At 43.6% G+C, this 18,002-nt stretch overlaps 1 protein-coding gene across 2 annotated transcripts; it reads left to right on the top strand.

Moving 5' to 3' along the window:
• Window positions 1-1,252: 1,252 nt before the first annotated feature.
• Window positions 1,253-14,291, top strand: LOC121435584 (E3 ubiquitin-protein ligase TRIM31-like). Of its 2 annotated transcripts, XM_041635037.1 has the most exons (9): window positions 1,253-1,401; window positions 1,563-2,037; window positions 2,463-2,558; window positions 4,865-5,095; window positions 7,692-7,714; window positions 8,620-8,735; window positions 9,928-10,002; window positions 10,466-10,507; window positions 13,008-14,291. In XM_041635037.1, exons 2-9 carry the CDS (start codon window positions 1,624-1,626, stop codon window positions 13,526-13,528), a joined length of 1,518 nt encoding a protein of 505 aa, XP_041490971.1. In that variant the 5' UTR covers window positions 1,253-1,401; window positions 1,563-1,623; the 3' UTR covers window positions 13,529-14,291. The 2 variants fall into 2 exon arrangements, with proteins under 2 accessions (XP_041490971.1, XP_041490972.1); XM_041635038.1 differs by lacking the exon at window positions 1,253-1,401 and having other exon boundaries at window positions 1,408-2,037.
• The last annotated feature ends 3,711 nt before the right edge of the window (window positions 14,292-18,002 follow it).

Raw genomic sequence — 18,002 nt, 5'->3', positions numbered from 1 at the left:
TACTTGTTGCCGAAGATCCAGGCTTGGATCCCAGAACCTTCATGGTGATTCATAACCCTTTGTAATTGTAGTTCCAGGCTATCCTACCCCACTTCTGACATCCACAGGATCCAGACATGCATATGGTGCAATACATACTTGTGGGCAAAATACTCTTATAAATAAAAATACGTAACTATTATAAATATAAATAGCTGGGTGGTTGTAGTGGTATATTATTTGTATTTTAATAAATAAATCTTGCCTGAAGACCAGAGGCAAAGCTAAAGCCACTAATGGTCAGGACATGGTGACACACACCTTTAACCCCAGGATTTGTGAGACAGAGGCAGATGGATTTCTGTGAGTTCAAAGCCACCCTGGGCTACACAGGACAATGCAGAAACAAATCCAGGTGTAGGTGTCTCACACCTTTAATCCCAGTACTAGAGGGAATATAAAATGAGAAGAGAGAGACACTTAGTCAGTTTAGTTTGTGGTCACTCAGCATTGGTAGAGGTTATACTTCTCTAATGGCTTGGTTGCTTTGCTTTTCTACTTTTCAGGTTAAACCCCAATTTCTGTCTCTGGGCTTTTGTTATTTGTGCTATAGGTGGTAGTGGCTCATGCCTTTAATCCCAGCACTCAGGAGGCAGAGGCAGGTGAATTTGAGTTCAAGGCCAGCCTGGTTTACAGAGCAAGTTCCAGGAAAGCTATGGTTCCTGCACCCACATAGTCTCTTCACTACTGCTCTAACTCCAGTTTCCATGGGAGAGACAATCTTCTCCTTTACTTCTGTAGGTACTAGGCATGCACACTGTGTATATATACATGCAGGCAAAACACTATGCACATGAAATTAAGATAAATAAACCTAGGTCTCTTTAGTTGATTGAAAAATGAGCAATATGGTTTTCAATGACAGAAGAGAGGAGAGGTGTGGGGATAGGGGTGGGCGAAAAGGGAGCCAGGGAATTGGGGGAGAGGAAGAAAGAAGCAGTGTGATCCTGGGGACAAAAGAGAAAGAAGAAGGGTTAAGAAGTAAAGTATTGAGCAACTAGTGGATACTTTCCTAGTGGAGATAAAGGAAATAGGTCAGGCAAGCTGGGGATCTAAGAAGTACAGACAGAGAGGAAGAAACTGTTAGTCCTAACAGAACAGAGGGTGACTCAGAGACAGGGAGAAAAAAAACAACAGAGGACAGGTGGGGGAAGTAAGAGATCTAGGGGGTTAGCACACCTCCCTGAAATGACACTTAGCCTCTCCACTCTCTACCTGTGGTAGAGCGAACTTTGATACTTGAATCTTCTGTTCTCAAACAACTGCTTTGTAAAGATAATTAGTTCAAGGTCCAGGGATCCTTGCTCTGTGTTATAGGAAGGAGGAACTCACAGTGTCTGTTTGTTCTTGAGAGATGGTGAGGTAGGATTGACCATCTGTTTTCTTCTCTTTACAATATTCCCCCTTAAGTTTTCCTCTTCTCTGTTGTTCATTTACTCTACCCCCTCTTCATTTGTCCTTCTCTAGTCTTCCAATTGAGAGGCTCTTTAGCCTCTGCTTCCTGTCTCATTTTCTCTTCACAGAACTGGCACCTGCCTCGGACTTCTGGGCTTTCACATATCAAGTTAGCCTTGCTCCTCCATCATGGCAAGCCTAAAGAATGTCAGCGAACTACTGGAGGATGTGTCCTGCCCCATCTGCAAGGAAATTCTACGGGATCCTGTCATCACTGATTGTGGGCACAACTTCTGTCGGCAATGCATCAATCAGAAAACTACAGCTACAGAAAATCCCCAATGTCCGCTCTGCAAACTCCCTGTGGATAAGAATGCATTCAGGCCCAATATGCTGTTGGGAAATATTGCAGAGAAAATCCAGGCTATGGATCTTGCTGAGTTCCAACCAGAAGAAAAAGAGCCAAGATGTCAGAAGCACAAGGAAAAGTTCCATTATTTCTGTGAGAACGATAACAAGTTCCTCTGCAGGGAGTGTCATGACTCCAAGGACTACAAAACCCACGAAGTTACCTCGATACATGAGGCTGCCCAGAACTACAAGGTAGGCACCTGCCTCCTTCTCTGTCCCCAGCTCAGCAGAGTAGAACTCCCTGGGGACCTGGGAGCTGCTGCCTTTTCCATCTGGTTGGCACCGACTGCTGCAGTCTTAACACTTGAATTGGCAGTTTGCAGCTGGGCCCAGTGAGCTCAAAGACCCAGGTTCTGGGAAATACCAATCTGTAATCAAGGTAAGAATAATAATCAGAATAGTACTTTGGGGGCAGGGGAGATAATTCAGAGACTAAAGGCACTTGTCACCAAGTCTGAGGACTTGACTTTGACCCTCAGGATCACATAATACAAGGAGAAAATTGGGTTGATCCTTTAGAAAGAAATGGGGGGCTGCTAATAATGACATCAGTACCCTGGGATATCTTCCCTGCCTCCCTAGAGGCAGAACCTGACTGAAGCATCCTCTCCCCACAGGTGCAGATTGAGACACAGCTCCAGATCTTGGGGCAAAAGGACGAGGAAATAATTAAAAAGAAAAAAGAAGGTGAAGGAGCAATCCAGGTGTTCAGGGTAAGAAATATTCACTCCAAACACTTTTGAGGAAGTTGAGCATCTCTGTTGAGAAAATGTTGAGCACTCCTTATACACCAGGCTGGAACAAAGTCCTGCTGACAAGATGGCATGGGCAGAGCAGAGAGTGTGGTGCCTGAGCCTTGCTCCTGAGCTGTACTGACCTACCTGCCTGGGTGCTGCACCAGTGAATCAGGAGGGCTTCTGCTCCTCCACCCACAGCAGATTTGTAAGGACCACGCGCGCACACACAGACACACTATACACAGAAACACACACACTGGCTCACACATGCCCCTTTTTACTAGAGACTGATCACACAGTAAGAAAAGACAAGAGACTATGACGCCACCAAATGTCTCCACCTGATTTTGGTATTGTTTACTTTTTTAAAAGGTTTCTGCATTACTTTTATCTATGTGTATATGTCTGTGTGAACAAAAGTCATGTGTGTGTATATCCTAGCAGAATCCAGAAGAACTGGAAATACAAATATTTGTGAGCTGCTCTTCATAGGTGCTGGGAACTGAATTCAGGTCCTCTGGAAGATCAGTAAGCATTCTTAACCCCTGCATCATCATTCCAGGTCCATTCATGGGAAATTCAGTATGAAGGCAGCTAAACTGAGGAGAGTTCTCTCTCTCTCTCTCTCTCTCTCTCTCTCTCTCTCTCTCTCTCTTCTCTCTTTCCTTCTCTCTTTCTTCATTTGTGTATGTTCTTCCCCACTGACTTTTAAGAATATTTTATTTACTTATTTTTAGATTTAATTTTATGTGAATGAATGCTTTGCCTCCATGTATGTATGTATACCAGGTGTATGTCTGGTACCCATGGAGATCAGAAGAGGACACTGGATCCCTGGAACTGGAGTTAGGATGGTTGGATGGTTGTGAGCTACCATGTATGTTCTGGGATTTGAATCTGAGTCCTTTGCAAGAGCAACAAAGTCCCTTACTGAGCCATATCTCCAGCTCCTAGACACGGTATCATATGTAGCACAAACTAGAAATTGTTATACAGGAAAAGGATCGCCTTCATCATCTGACCCCTTTGTCTTTCCCCCAGTACTGGAATTACAGGGCCATAACAGCATTCCAAGGCTACGAAATGGTGAGAATGGAATCCAGGACCACACACATGCTAAGCAAACACTCTCTCACCTGAACTACAGCCTTATCCTGGGTTTTCTATGGTGATGTTGTTTGTTTGTTGAGAGCATGGCCCAAGTAGTCCAGGCTGGCCTTGAATGGAGACTGGCCTTGGCTTCCTGCATCTCCTGTCTGCACTCCCAGTGCTAAGATTTCTTAGTTGTGCATCTGGCTGATGTCCTTGAAGGTTTAAAAAAAGTCAATGAGCCTAAATCATTGAACACAGAAAGTGCTTTGATCTCCTTTCCCCTTCCCCTTTCCCACAGGTACACAGTAACAAGCTGTTCTTTTTTTTTTTTTATTGTTTCTCTTGTGACTATTTATTGAAACATGGGACTCTGTTCTAACACTGTATGGCTCTGACAACTCGAGTTTCATGATGAGCCCTTTAATTTGGTAGGGCACATAAGTTTTTCAGGCTCTTTTGCTATACTGGTAATTATTTTATGTAACAAATAAGTACGGCATCATTTCTTTTTTTTTTTTTTTTCTCCTATCTTTTGGGGATGTTCTATTGGGATCTCACCAAGGCCAGCTGGCCTAGGTCTGAAAAAACATGGGATAAATCCGGACTAGCTGAACATAGCGGACAATGAGGAATACTGAGAATTCAAGAACAATTGCAGTGGGTTTTTGATCCTACTGCACGTACTGGCTTTGTGGGAGCCTAGGCAGTTTGGATGCTCACCTTAGGAGACCTGGATAGAGGTGGGCAGTCCTTGGGCTTCCGACAGGTCAGGGAACCCTGATTGCTCTTTGAGCAGATGAGGGAGGGGGAATTGATCGGGGGAGGGGGAGGGAAATGGGAAGCGGTTGTGGGGATGAGGCAGAAATCCTTAATAAGTAGCAAGCTGTTCTATACTGGTCTCAGAATACTCTTTACATACTCCTAAAGAGTGAATGGTTCCAGATGGTGCATACCCTTAATTCCATCACTTAGGAGGCAGACCCAGGTTGATCTCTATGAATACAAGACTAACCTCTTGCTCTGAATGAATTCCTGACTATCCAGAACTATATAGGGAGACTTTGCCTGCAATTAGTTAATTGATTGATTGGTTGGTTGATTGATTTAAAAGTGAATGATGGGCTTAAAGGAAGCTTGGAGAATCCTCTCTCATTCCTTCTTCATCTCTGCATCCCTTCCCTTATCCCCAGGCCCAGGTACATCTAGAGAGACTAAAGATCCTTGAGGAATTTAAACATGTGCGCCAGAGACTGGAAGAGGAAGAGAGATTCCTCCTGTCCAGGCTGAGCTGGCTGGAGCAGCAGGGAGTCAAGCAGATAGAAGAGTATGTCACTGTCACAGAGGGACAGCTGACCACCCTCAGAGACCTCATAAGGTCCCTGAAAAATAGGCTACAAGCGCCATCGATGGAGCTACTGGAGGTTAGTCAATTGGCAAAAGACTCTTTCTTCTCTCTCTCTCTCTCTCTCTCTCTCTCTTTTTCTGAAAGATACTTAAGAATCTGTATTATACTGTGTCCTAACAACTCCTAATATCAGATTCCTCCATGTCCTTTATCCCCTGAAATGAAATTTTTGCGAAACTTCTATCACTCCCTGAAATAACATAAAAGTCAGATACTCTCCTTTCTCTGGGGATTTGCCTGAGGCTCCTATCAGGTTTTAAAGCCTGTTGCTCCCCACAAGGCTCCATTTGTATTGTCTCTGACTTAATGTACTGTTCCTCTCTAATGCTGTTCCATAGCAAGGCACAGTACTCACCACGCCCTTTCTCCTAATAACCCTCATGTATGAGGTGTGGTTTCTTTATTACTTTTTATTGCCTTCCTGAACTAATCCACCAACTGCTGCCCTGCCTCGCCTAACCAGCAGTTCTCAACCTGTGGGTCTTGATCCCTCTGGGGGATCTGCCCACCCCTTCAGAGAGGCCACCTAAGACCATCAGAAAATATCAGACACTTACATTCCAATTCATGATAGTAGCAAATTACAATTATGATGTAGTAACGGGAATAATTTTATGGTTGGAGGTCACCACAACATGAGGAGGTGTATTAAAGGTCTGCAGCATTAGGAAGGTTGAGAACCACTGACCTAATTAAAGCTCCTCTCATAACTCAGGACACTGAAGCAGGAGGATTGTTACTAGTCCAAGGGTAACATGAACAAAGATCAAGACACTATCTCAAACATCTGGGCATGGTTTCTCACCTCTATAATTCTAGCACTCCAGAGTAAGGAGTCTTCTCCAGAACACTAGAGTTCAAGGCCAGCCTGGACACACACACACACACACACACACACACACACACACACACACACACACGAAAGGAAAGAAGGGAGGAAAAGAAAAAGAAAGAGAGCCACAAAAAAAATCTAGGGCTTTTTGATCTTGTTCTTTGAGGCAGGATCTCAGGCAGCCCAGGCAGCCTGGCAGTTTTAGGACAAAGGTCATGTGATCAAGGGTAACACTGAAATACTAATCTTTCCATCTCCTTTCATGTGCCACTACATCCAGCTCACAGTTTAGAATTGTGATGTAGGTCACATATGTTACTTAAAAGCATCTCTCAGACTCATGCAAAGGCGCTTGCCACCAATCCCAAGTCCCACATGGTGGAAGAACAGGGCCAGTTCTTACACATTTTCCTCTGACCTCCTTCTGTAACTGCAGATCCAGATCTGATCACTCTGGCCTTGTAGGGTTCCTGCATTCTCATTTACATGCCCACACACGGACACACATATATACACAAATTAAAAATAATGAAAATAGGGCTGGAGAGATGGCTCATTGGTTAAGAGCACTGTCTGCTCTTTCACAGGTCCTGAGTTCAATTCCCAGCAACCATATGGCAGGTCACAACCATCTATAATGGGATCTGATGCCCTCCTCTGTCATGTGGGCATATCCATAGCACTCATACATAAAAAAAATATTTATAAATAAAAACTTAAAATAATAAAATCTTTTCACGTTATTCTTAAAAATTAATAAATCTTAAAAATAAAACCCAATAAAAGAGCTATATTTCAAGATATATTTCTAGTAACTATATTAAAAAGTAAAAAAAGAATCAGGCATAGTGGTATACCTTTAATCCTAGCACTTGGGTGGGAGAGGTGAGTTCAAAGTCTACCTGGCTCACAAATGGAATTCCAGGCCAAGCAGGAAAAAAATTAGATAAAAGTAATTTTAGTAAAACACTTTAACAATTTATTTAATCCAATATTCCAAATGTAATTATTTCAGCCTCTTTAGACAGATTTGTGACCTATTCCATATTTGTAAGAGCTGGTTTTTTTTTTTTTTTTTTTTTTTTTAGTTCTGAGTCTTTAAACTCTTGTTTATTTTGCACATCTCAGTTTAGATGTTAAATCATCAATTGCTTAGGTAAAATGTAGTTAATCCTAGTAAATCAAAAAAATTGTACTTATAATGCTTCAATTTTTAAATTTAGATTTAAAATAGTAAAAATTAATTGGTGAAGAGGACTGAGGTGTTAGTGCATTCCTGTCCTCTCAGCGCTCAGGAGTCAGACACAGAAGATTCGGTAGTTCAGGACTGTTCTTGGCTACACAGAGAATTCGAGCCCAGCCTGAGATACATTAAACTGTCTCAGATAAAAACAAACAAAACCAAGAGGGAAGAATAATAGGACACCCAAGTGCCAGGACTAACACACCTGGTTTCTGTTTTGTTTTTGTTTTTTCTTTAAAGAACCATGGACAGCCACTCCACCTTTGTCCTAACACTGCCAAGTTGAGCTCCCTGGTTCTGTATCAGAGGCAACACCCGTCTCCCAAATGTCACTCTTTCTTCTCTCCTCACTCTGTGTCTCCTGAGGTTTAAACACTATCCCAGACAGACAGACAGACAGAGAGACAGAAAGAGAGAGAGAGGAAAGAAAGGGTGGAAAACTGGGGTGTTTTCACTCTGTCTCCAGCTGAGTCTGAACCCCTTCTTGGTGCCTATGACTCAGGCAAGCTCTGACATTGTTCTCTCTTTCTCTTTCAGGACATCAAAAACACCTTGGGCAGGTATGATGGGCATCCCAAGTGCACTGTGCTTTCTGGTTCACTCATACATACAACATTCAACATATATCTGAATATGTTCACATCCTCCAATAACTCGGCTATAAACTCTTTAGGCTGCAGGTGGGGAAGACCAAGCTGGCCACAGTATCATATGGTCTGCTGGGCACAGCTCTTTTCACCAACACCCAGCTTTAGAGCAGCTGCACTCCCCTCCCATATTCCTCTTGGTCAATGGGGGTGAACCCTGGATTTCCTACTCTACCTCCCTACTCCCTGTCCCTTCTCCCTTCTCTGGTCCATCTCCCATCTTCCTTTCCATATTTTCTTGTGTCTGATCTCATAGCCCTGCATTCCCGTCCTGGCTCCACTGATGTGGGACAATCACATCAGTCTTATAGCCTGAAAAGTTTTGTCAGTTGTACTAGTTTAATAAAATGCTAATTAGCCAGTAGCCAGACAGGAAATATAGGCAGGGTGACCAGGCAGGAAGTAGAGGCAGGGAAACCAGAACAGGAGAATTCTGGGAAGAGGAAACGTGCACTCTGTAGTCGTCACTCAGACATAGAGGAAGCAAGATGAGAATGCCTCGATGAAAAAAGGTACCAAGCAATGTGACTAATACAGACAAGAATTATTGGTTAATGTAATTTATAAGAGTTAATAAGAAGCCTGAGCTAATAGGCCAACCCGTTAAAGATTTAATGCAGACCTTTGTGTGTTTCTTTGGGACTGAAAGGCTACAGAACCAGGAGGGACAGAAACCTCTGTCAACACACCCTGACAAACAGCTCCCTGGCTCTAGACTGTATTTATCACTCTTCCTCCATCCCAGGAACCAGCTCCCAGATCCTTTCTGCCCACACTCTATCCCCAAACTTACCACTCAGATCAACATATCTTCACAGGAGTAGAGAATTTGAGTTTTCCAACCCAATACCAGTTCCTACGAACCTGAAGAAAAAAATCAATGAAGCGAAAGCAAGACACGAGTCCATCATAGAAAGCCTTAAGAAATTAACAGGTAAGATGTGACTGACACTCCCTGTGCTTACCTGCCTCAGGATTCTTTCCATCACCCCAGATACCATCTGATGTCTCTGGTATAGCCCCAAAGCCTTTCTGAACCCAGGTGAATGAGTCAAAGAACCATTATACAGAAATTCCTCATGCTGTGTTGTATCAGGTTTAGTGCTCAGGATAGATTGCGGGACTTCATGCTTGCTTGACAAGCACTCTGCAATCTGAGCTACATCCCCAGAGTCAAAACACCTCTGACCTCAAAAATTGTCCATGTTTACTAGATGGTGAACATGGGACTAGAAGTATGTTCCCAATTTGGTTGTCACTTATCACATGTACCCACTCCTGGGCACCAAAACACAGCATTCACACATAGTGTAAGTAAAGAATACACATTGACTCTGAAAGACTTAATATTGAAATAGAGCATAAAATATAGCAATGAAAACAAAAGCAAACAGAAATATTGTCCAGGGTAGTCTCTTATGGAAGACCACAGTGACTGAGTAGTTGGGTCTCCAGCATAAGCACTGTGCCCAGGTAGCTGTCAACCTTTATTGGACATGCTGAAATGGCAGTATATTTTAACATTCTGAGCTAAAGAAAACATATTATTTAAATTCATTGTATTCATTTCCTTTTAAAATGTTTTATTTACTTTATGTGTATGGGTGTTGTGTGCATGTATTGTGTCTATGCCTGGTGTCTATGGAGGTCAGAGAGGGTGCCAGATGCCCTGGGACTGGAGCTTCAGCGGATGCTGAGATCTGACTAGATTCCCTGGTGCTGTTAACCACTGAGGCCTCTTTCCAGCTCCCTTTTCCTTTCCTTTTGCAACACTGGAACTCACTATGTCCTGTGGACTAAAAGTTGTCATCCTGCTGTGTCAGCTTCCTGAGTGTCAGCATGCCCTGGTCCTTTAGAGTTTCAAAATAGCATCCAGAAAAGCCCAAATTCAGTGGCTTATGCTTGTGGCTCCAATACTTCTGTTCTGGACTGAGCTGTACTGGAGAGCCAGTTCTGGGAGACCCTAGGGCAGCTCTCCCTGTTGGCTGCCTTCTTGGTCCGCTGAGACTATGAGAGAAATCCCAGTACCACCTCTTCCCACATCAGCAATTAATGCCTTACTGTGTGTTCCATGTTGCTTGCTTAACCTCTGTGGATTCTCCATCTCCCTCACTCTCTCCTCACAGACAACCTGAACACTGAAGGGAAGGAAGATAAAAGCACATTCCTGAACAGCCTGGATGAAAAGGACATGGAGAACTGTAAGTGTGTGCATAACCTGCTGTTTGGGGAAAGTGAAGAATACAAAATCTCTCTTCAATGGGAGATTGAGGGTGGAAGGTCCAATGTGTGTGTGAACACCAATGTAGAACAAGCTTATAGAATTGTTTTATTATCTTACATTTAGATAATCATAGTGACATCCCCACTAATTAAAAAACTTTTAAAAATGAATGGCAATTTATACATTTATTTCTTCATTTCACAAGGCTCAGTTGGAGGCAGTTCAGTCTGTAGCTGGAGCTGACCTAACAGGTCTAGTTAGCCCAGCAATGCCAAGGAGTTGAGACCCACTGGGACAATGCCTGTAATGATGTCATCTGATTGGTCCAGCTTTGAGGGTAGTTAGGATAAAAGCCAGGATCAGCTGCTCATCCCCAATATGACTTTTAATTTATAACCACTTGTTATTAACGTAAATTTGTTTTCTCTCTCAAATCTTAGGGTACCTGTTACAGAAGAATAACTCAGATTTGCCCACCTCAGGTAGGATTCCTCCTAGGCACACGGGTCTTCCTTTAGAGAAGCAAGGGTCCTCTAGGTGTACAGGTCAAAGTGTTCTGTTCCTTCACAGATCTGATACAGCAGAAGCCTAGCCCCCAACAGGAAACCCCTAGTGTGCAGGTGCACCCTGCTGCTTGGTCTATGCCCCTCCTACTGCCTCTGCAGCTCAGCAGGACCTAATGCTCAGCCCTATTCCATCCCCTTCCACTTTGAGGACTCCTTTCTGAGGTAGCACCCTCTTGAGCTCTGCTCTGGAGCAAAACTGGGCCCCTTTCCCTATGTTCCTAGAGGAGGAGTTGGCTGTGAGCTGGGCTCTGTGCACACTGACAGCCTCAGAGTTGTGTGTTGTGCACCCCTGCATGTTGCTCCTTCATTCTCACTCCCCCACCTTCTTTGGGTTTTGTTTTTAAAAATTTTCTTTCCTTGGTTATTGTTGTGTGTGCATGCTTATGCACAATAAGATGAGAGGACTAGTTTGTGAAGACCGTTCTCTTCTTATGTGAGCTTTTTATGTGAGTTTTGGGTGTAGGCAGCAAGCATCTATATCTGTACCTGCCAAGCCATCTCGCCTGTCTTTTATTAGTTCTTTTTTCTCTTTCTCTGGCTGGTGCATGTGAGTGTGAACACACAGGTGTGTGTGTGTGCATGTGTGTGTGGTGTGTATGTGTGCACGTGTGTGTGGTGTGTGTATGTGTGTGTGGTGTGTATGTGTGCACGTGTGTGTGGTGTGTATGTGTGTGTGGTGTGTGTGTATGTGTAGTGTGTGTATGTGTGTGGTGTGTTTGTGTGTGTGAGTGTGTACTCATGGAGGCTAGATTTAGGCATCTTCTTTGACACTCTTCCTTAGTTTCATGGACAAGATCTCTCACTGAACCTCAAGCTCACTAGATAGTGTGGGCTGTCTTTCTATTGAGGCCCATGCCCATCCAGTCATCCTTGCTACTCAGCACCAGGGTTACAGGTGTTCCAGGGCCACACCAGTTTTTGTCCTTAGATGCTGGGGATCATGACTCATGTCTTCATGCCTGCACAGCTAAGGCACCTCCCCAGTCCCTTGTTTTTTTGCTTGCTTGCTTTTGAGAAAGAATCTCATGTAGCCCAGACTGTCTTTGAATTCATGGTAGTTCTCCTGTCTCAGCTTCCCAAGTGCTGGAATTAGAGGTATATGCACAACTGTGCCTGGCAATGAGCACCTCCAACAAAACAGAAGACAAGCCCCCGTGGTGGTTATTCTCACACAGTGCTGCTCTTCTCCAATTGCTTTGACTCTGATGCCCCCAGTAGACCTTAAAAGTTGCTACCATTGTCTTCCCCTATGTTCATTGTCCCTATATCCTTACCCCCAGTTATACAACTTAGCCAAGTCTGGGGGTTAGAAATGGGTAAGATCTGCTTGGATCATGCCTCTTACCTACCCCAGTGACCCTGACCACTTGCTCTAATGCTCACTTCCATATCCGCCATCTCCCCAACCCCACACACAGCAGAGGAGAACTAGCATTGCAACAAAGGCTGAGATGCAACACCAAATGAGGGGCGAAAATGTTCCCACTTTCTAAACCTTAGCAGAGCCAGGACCACTGGTGCTCTAGCCTTTGAATAGGACAAAGACTCTGTAGCTTTGATAAACTGCCATTCAAGGTCTGAGCCATAATACAGGGGTTGGGACACATCAAGGGTCTCTGAATATCCACTTCTTCAGCCCTCCTGTGTTTGAGGGATTCCATTCTGTCATACGCACTCATATGTGCACACACATGCCTTTGTGTGGAAGTCAAAGGATGACTTGGGGAAGTCAGTCCCCCACCATGTGGGTTTCTGGACTGAAATCAGGTGTCAGGCTTGGGGGCACATGCCTTATCAGCTAAGTCACCTCCCAGACCCAAGAACACCATTTTAGAAAGTCAGGCTAGTGGTGACCCCATCTTTAGAAAATCAGGCTGAACCTTGACCTCTCATAGTAGCCCCAATTGTTTGCCATATGAGAACCAGGAAATGTAGAAATGGGAAGACATATCTACATTGTTAGAAGATCTAAATTATACAGGGTGTTATGACCTTGGTTCAAGACTTCTTTCTGAAATGATTCTACTACCACGTGGACTAGGGGACCTTCCCTCTGCATCCACAGAACAGAAGCTCATAAAATCAGGGGCTAAATTTGAGGCCTGGGGATGGAGTGTGGGGGAGAGCATGGGCATGGTATCCCACATGTATAATTCCAGCACTAGGGAGGTGCAGTTTGAAAGATGAGAAGTTCAAGATTGTCCTTAGATACATACAAAATTTCAGCCCTGCTTGGGTTATATGTGACCCCCTCCTCAGAAAACCAAAAGAAACAGGCAGGAGTCTTTTCTGAGGACAGAAACTGGAATTTGAAGGAGAATTTCTCCCTCTAGCTACATCATGAGAAGCTCAAAAGCAGGATGCTGGAGGACTTGCCCTGAAACTATCCCTCTTTACTCTTTTTCTCTTCCCACAGTACCTACGACCCTGGACATGGCCTCAGCTGACCCAAACCTCACCTTTTCTCAGGATCTAAAGAAAGCAAGCTTGTACGTCATCGACGGCACATTGAATAGGCAGGCAAAACCTCCACAATTCGAAAAATTCCACTGTGTGAGGGGCTCCCCAGGCCTCTCCTCAGGCCATGGGGTATGGGAGGTGGAAATTCAGGGACCCTCAGATCAGGATGGCATAGTGGGCGTGGTCACTGAGTTGTCTCAGGGGTTCCAGATTCCGAACTCTGAGCCAAACTGCTTGTGGGCACTGCAGATCTCGTCCTCTGGATGTCAGCCAATCACCAACTGCAGTATTCGGGAGAATCTCCCATTCTCTTATAGGAAAGTGGGCATCTACGTAGATTATGAGCATGGAGATATAGTCTTCTATGATGCCATCACTAAAAAACACATCTACACTTTCCAAACTTCCTTTGACAGACAGGTCTTCCCTTATTTTGGGCTCAAAACTGCCCGCAGCTCTATCACCCTAAGCCCCTAGGACTGTACCACTGTGGGTCCCTCAGTTTCTTCCCCACCCATCCCTCATGATTGAATGAGATGCAAGTGGAAGGAATGAAGCTTGGTCCTACTCGGGCACACTACACACCCTACATACCCTATATATACTACACAAACTACACACACTATACACCCTTCACACACACTACACACTGCTCATACCGTACAAACCCCACATACCCTACACACTCCACACACCCTACATACCCTAGACACTCTCCACGCACTACACATCCCACATACTACACACCCCACATGCTACACACATTTCATACTCCCCCCACCCTACACACACTATACAGCCCACACACTTTAATACCCTACACATACTTCTTTCGGTGAATAAAGAAGACAGTAGAATTTCCAAATACTAACCACAAGGCTTTTCATTGCTGAACTTCATAAAAGGACATGATTAGAAATGGCCAAACTTCAGCAACAGCCCATTGGGAAATATCTGGCCACTCCCTGCTTGAGCTGCAAGTCCAAGACGCTGCCCAGCACCCTGCCTGCCCCTTTCTCTACTTCACTACCTGCAGTTCCTATGACTCTGAACTTGAGCATCTGGCTCTTGCCCATTCCTGAAGTCTGAGAACCAGAGGCTACATGCAGAATCAGCCAGGCCTGTGCCAGTTTGTAGACAGGACAGTCTTCAATCAGGGCTGTAACCTTTTGACAATTCAAAGCAACTTTGTCACCCTCAACAACTCTGCCTTCAAATTAAAAACAAAACTGTAAATCAACCTTCATGTTGACTGAAATTTCTAATTTTGTGTGAGGCCACATCCATAGCAATCTTTAGGTTCCATTGACCCTCCAGACTCAGGCAGGTTAGTACTGGAATAGTTTGATAGTCGGGGGCAGGGGTGGAACCACACAAAGATCATACTACATTTCACAATTAAAATTTTAATTTATTTTACATTTCTGAAGTGTGTGTGTACACTCACATGTCATAATCTCCCTGGAAGGTCAAAATATGACTTTTGAGTGTCAATTCCCATTTTTTCTATATGGGATTTTGGATAAATCTTAGCTCATAGACTTGATGCAAGTGTCTTCTGGATGAGTCATCTCACAGTCTCCATTTCCCATTCTAGAAAGAAGACTGTACATAGACATGTTTGCTAGTTTATTCTCCCTAGGGTTCATGTAGCCTACCCTGGCCTTGAACACTTTATTTTGTGAGAACTGAGCAGGACAGAATACTCAGTCAACAAATGGTGCCCACATGGACAACTGCATCCACATAAAGCCTGAGAGGGTTTGGAAAGTTATTCTAGACAAAAATGAATAGAGTTAAGCACAGCTTATTGATAGCAGCATTTTATCAGGTGGGCTCTGTTTGCTAGAGGCAAATGCATCTCATTTAAGAGAGGCTTCCTGACTCAGCTTTAGCTGTAAAGCCTTGCAGTTCTTTTAAGAGGCCCTGCCACAAAACACTTAAATGGTGTTGATGAAAAGCTGACCGCATGCTTTTTGGTTTTCAGCATTAGCACACACACACAAAAAAAGCCATGCCATTTTAAAACGCCAGCATTCTGGGCCATCCTGCCAACACAAACTCTGACTCTTTCAGGCAGGAGGTCTGGCTACAGAGCATTTGAGTGTGGTAGGTGAGCAGACTGCTGCAACTTACTTGTTGACAGGGACTTTGAAACGCCATAGAGTTGTGGCAATAAACATGGCTACAACCAGTACCTCCACCATGAGGCTAGAAACTTAGAAAGCTAAGAAATAAGCTGGATCCAGCCACCAAAGCCATGGTTTTAACCTTAACCATATCACTGAGCAAATTAAAGACTCATGTGGACAGAAAACAAGAGATATATAGTAAAGAGAGAGTCAAAGATGAAGAAAACCTCTAAATGGTTTACAGTGTTTTAAAAGTATATGCAGGCTATAGTTCTTTTTTTTTTTTTTTTTTTTTTTTTTTTTTTTTTTTTTTTTTTTGGTTTTTCGAGACAGGATTTCTCTGTGGTTTTGGAGCCTGTCCTGGAACTAGCTCTTGTAGACCAGGCTGGTCTTGAACTCACAGAGATCTTCCTGCCTCTGCCTCCCAAGTGCTGGGATTAAAGGCGTGCGCTACCACCGCCCGGCTAAGGTTAAAGTTCTTAAAATAAAAAAGAAAGAGAATAGTTGTGCTTGGTGACACACACCTTTAATCCCAACACTTGGGAGACAGAGGCAGGCAGACCTCTGTGAGTTCAAGGTGTGGCACACAACTTTAATCCCAGCACTTGGGAGGCAGAGGCAGGCAGATCTCTGTGGGTTCAAGGACAACCTGGTCTACAGAGTGAATTTCAGGATAGCAAAACATACACAGAGAAACCATGTCTCAAAAAGCCAAAAATTAAAAATTAAAGAAATAGAGGTTAAAATAGCCACATAAAGATGAAAAATACAGTTTGGATATTGTATGTTATTATGTTCTATTTGAATTGCTTGAATGCTTCAAGACCCATTAATACCACTTTTGAGTATATATCCAAATGATGCTCAATTGTGCCTCAAGAACATGTGCTCAACTATGTTTATCGGAGCAGTGTTTATCATACCCGGAACCTGGAAACAACCTAAATGCCCCTCGACTGAAGAATGGATAAGGAAAATGTGGTACCTTTACTCAATAGAGTACTACACAGTCAAAAAAATAACATCTTAAACCTTGCAGGCAACTGGTTGAAACTAGAAAATATCATTTTGAGTGAGGTAACCAAGATACAGAAAGACAATTATCACATGTACTCACTCATAAGTGTTTTTTAAACATAAAGCAAAGAAAAGCAGCCTACAAATCACAATTCCAGAGAACCTAGACAACAATGAGGATCCTAAGAGAGATATACATAGATCTAATCTACATGGGAAGTAGAAAATAGAAAAAGACAAGATCTCCTGAGAAAATTGGGCGCATGGGGACCTTGGGAGAGGGTTGAAGGGAAGGGGAAAGGCAGGGAGAGAAGCAGAGGAAAATGTAGAGCTCAATAAAAATTAATAAAAAAAAGAATTTCTGTATTTTCTGGGTGGTCGAGATGGGGGAAAGGACAGAGAGGGAGAACAAGGAAAGAAATATTTTGATTGAGGGAGACATTATGGGGCTATCAAGAAACCTAGCACTAGAGAAATTCCCAGAAATCCCCAAGGATGATCTCCACTAAGCAATAGTGGAGAGGGTACCTGACCTGGCCTAGCCCTGTAGTCAGATTGATGACTGTCTTAAATGTCACCATAGAACCTTCATCCAGCAACAGATGGAAGCAGATGCAGTGAACCACAGTGGAGCACTGGGCTGAGCTCTCAAGTCCAGTCAAAGAGAGAAAAGAGTTAGAATATGAACAAAGAGGTCAAGACCATGATGGGGATACCCACTGAAACAGCTTACCTGAGCTAATGGAAGCCTTCCAATCTGGTCTGACAGTGAGGGAACCAGCATAGGACCAAACTAGGCTCTCTGAATGTGGGTGACAGATGTATGATGGGCAGACTGTGGGGTCACTGGCAGTGGCATAAGAAATTATCCCTACTGCTTGTTCTGTCTTTTTGGAACTCATTCTCTCTGGAGAGATACCTTGCTCAGCCTAGATATTATGGGAAGGGCCATGGTTTTGCCTCAAAGAAATGTGCTAGACTTTGTAGACTCCCTGGTGGGCAGATTTAACCTCTCTGGGGAGTGACAGGAGCATGTGTAGGGGAAGGTGGAGGAAGCAGAAAAAGGGAGGGAATGGGAAATGGATTTGGCATGTAAAATGAGAAAAGGCTGTTTTAAAAAAATAAATTAAAATCAAAACAACAACAATAAAAAGAATTTCAGTTTCCTAATTCCTTTTCTGATACAGAAACTGTGTGTCTAGGGAATTTGATTCTCCTAAGGACCACATCACACTCCTCCTGCTGCAGTGAAGTAAAATTCCAAGGCAGACCCAGGTTCAGAATTCACTCTTATTTTTGTAGTTGACCCCATGCAGGGCTGTGAACCCCTCTGAGTTCTAGCCCCACCTGATTCCTGTTCTGATCTTCTTACCAAGTTCATATATGTGGAATCTTAATATCATCTCATCAATTCAAGTTCAGTGTAACTTGTAAATTATTTTAGCCTGAGTTACTGAAACTGCCTAAAATGAAGCAATGGAGTGGCTCCTTCAGTTAAATGTTTTAGCAGACTGTAGGTTTCTATATGGACAGTAGGTGGTGCTGCCTCCCAGGATAGGACATGATTAAGGATTGGAAGCTGCTGCCACTGCCCTGTTGCCCTGTTTTCATTTATATTCCCTCTCTCTCTCTGTCTCTCTCTCTCTCTCTCTCTCTCTCTCTCTCTCTCTCTCTCTCTCTTTATTTTCTATATGAATATATGTATGTCCACTTTGTGCTTACTGCCCACAGAGGTCAGGAGGGTATCAGATTCTCTGTAACTTGGGTTCCAGGAAATTTGGGGTCATGTGTATGCTAGGAAC

The sequence above is a fragment of the Microtus oregoni genome, unplaced genomic scaffold, assembly GCF_018167655.1.
Source record: "Microtus oregoni isolate MIOR12 unplaced genomic scaffold, Mior012 000046F_ref0000063, whole genome shotgun sequence".
In the NCBI taxonomy this organism is placed as follows: Eukaryota; Metazoa; Chordata; class Mammalia; order Rodentia; family Cricetidae; genus Microtus; species Microtus oregoni.
This window is presented reverse-complemented; position numbering and strand designations above follow the sequence as displayed.

Bases quoted from the DNA above. Each gene is read 5' to 3' on its own strand.
- LOC121435584 (XM_041635037.1), top strand. From the start codon at position 1,624: ATGGCAAGCCTAAAGAATGTCAGCGAACTACTGGAGGATGTGTCCTGC. The intron at 5,096-7,691 runs GTTAGTCAATTG...TTTCTCTTTCAG, and splicing joins CATCGATGGAGCTACTGGAG to GACATCAAAAACACCTTGGG. The intron at 10,003-10,465 runs GTAAGTGTGTGC...CTCAAATCTTAG, and splicing joins TGAAAAGGACATGGAGAACT to GGTACCTGTTACAGAAGAAT.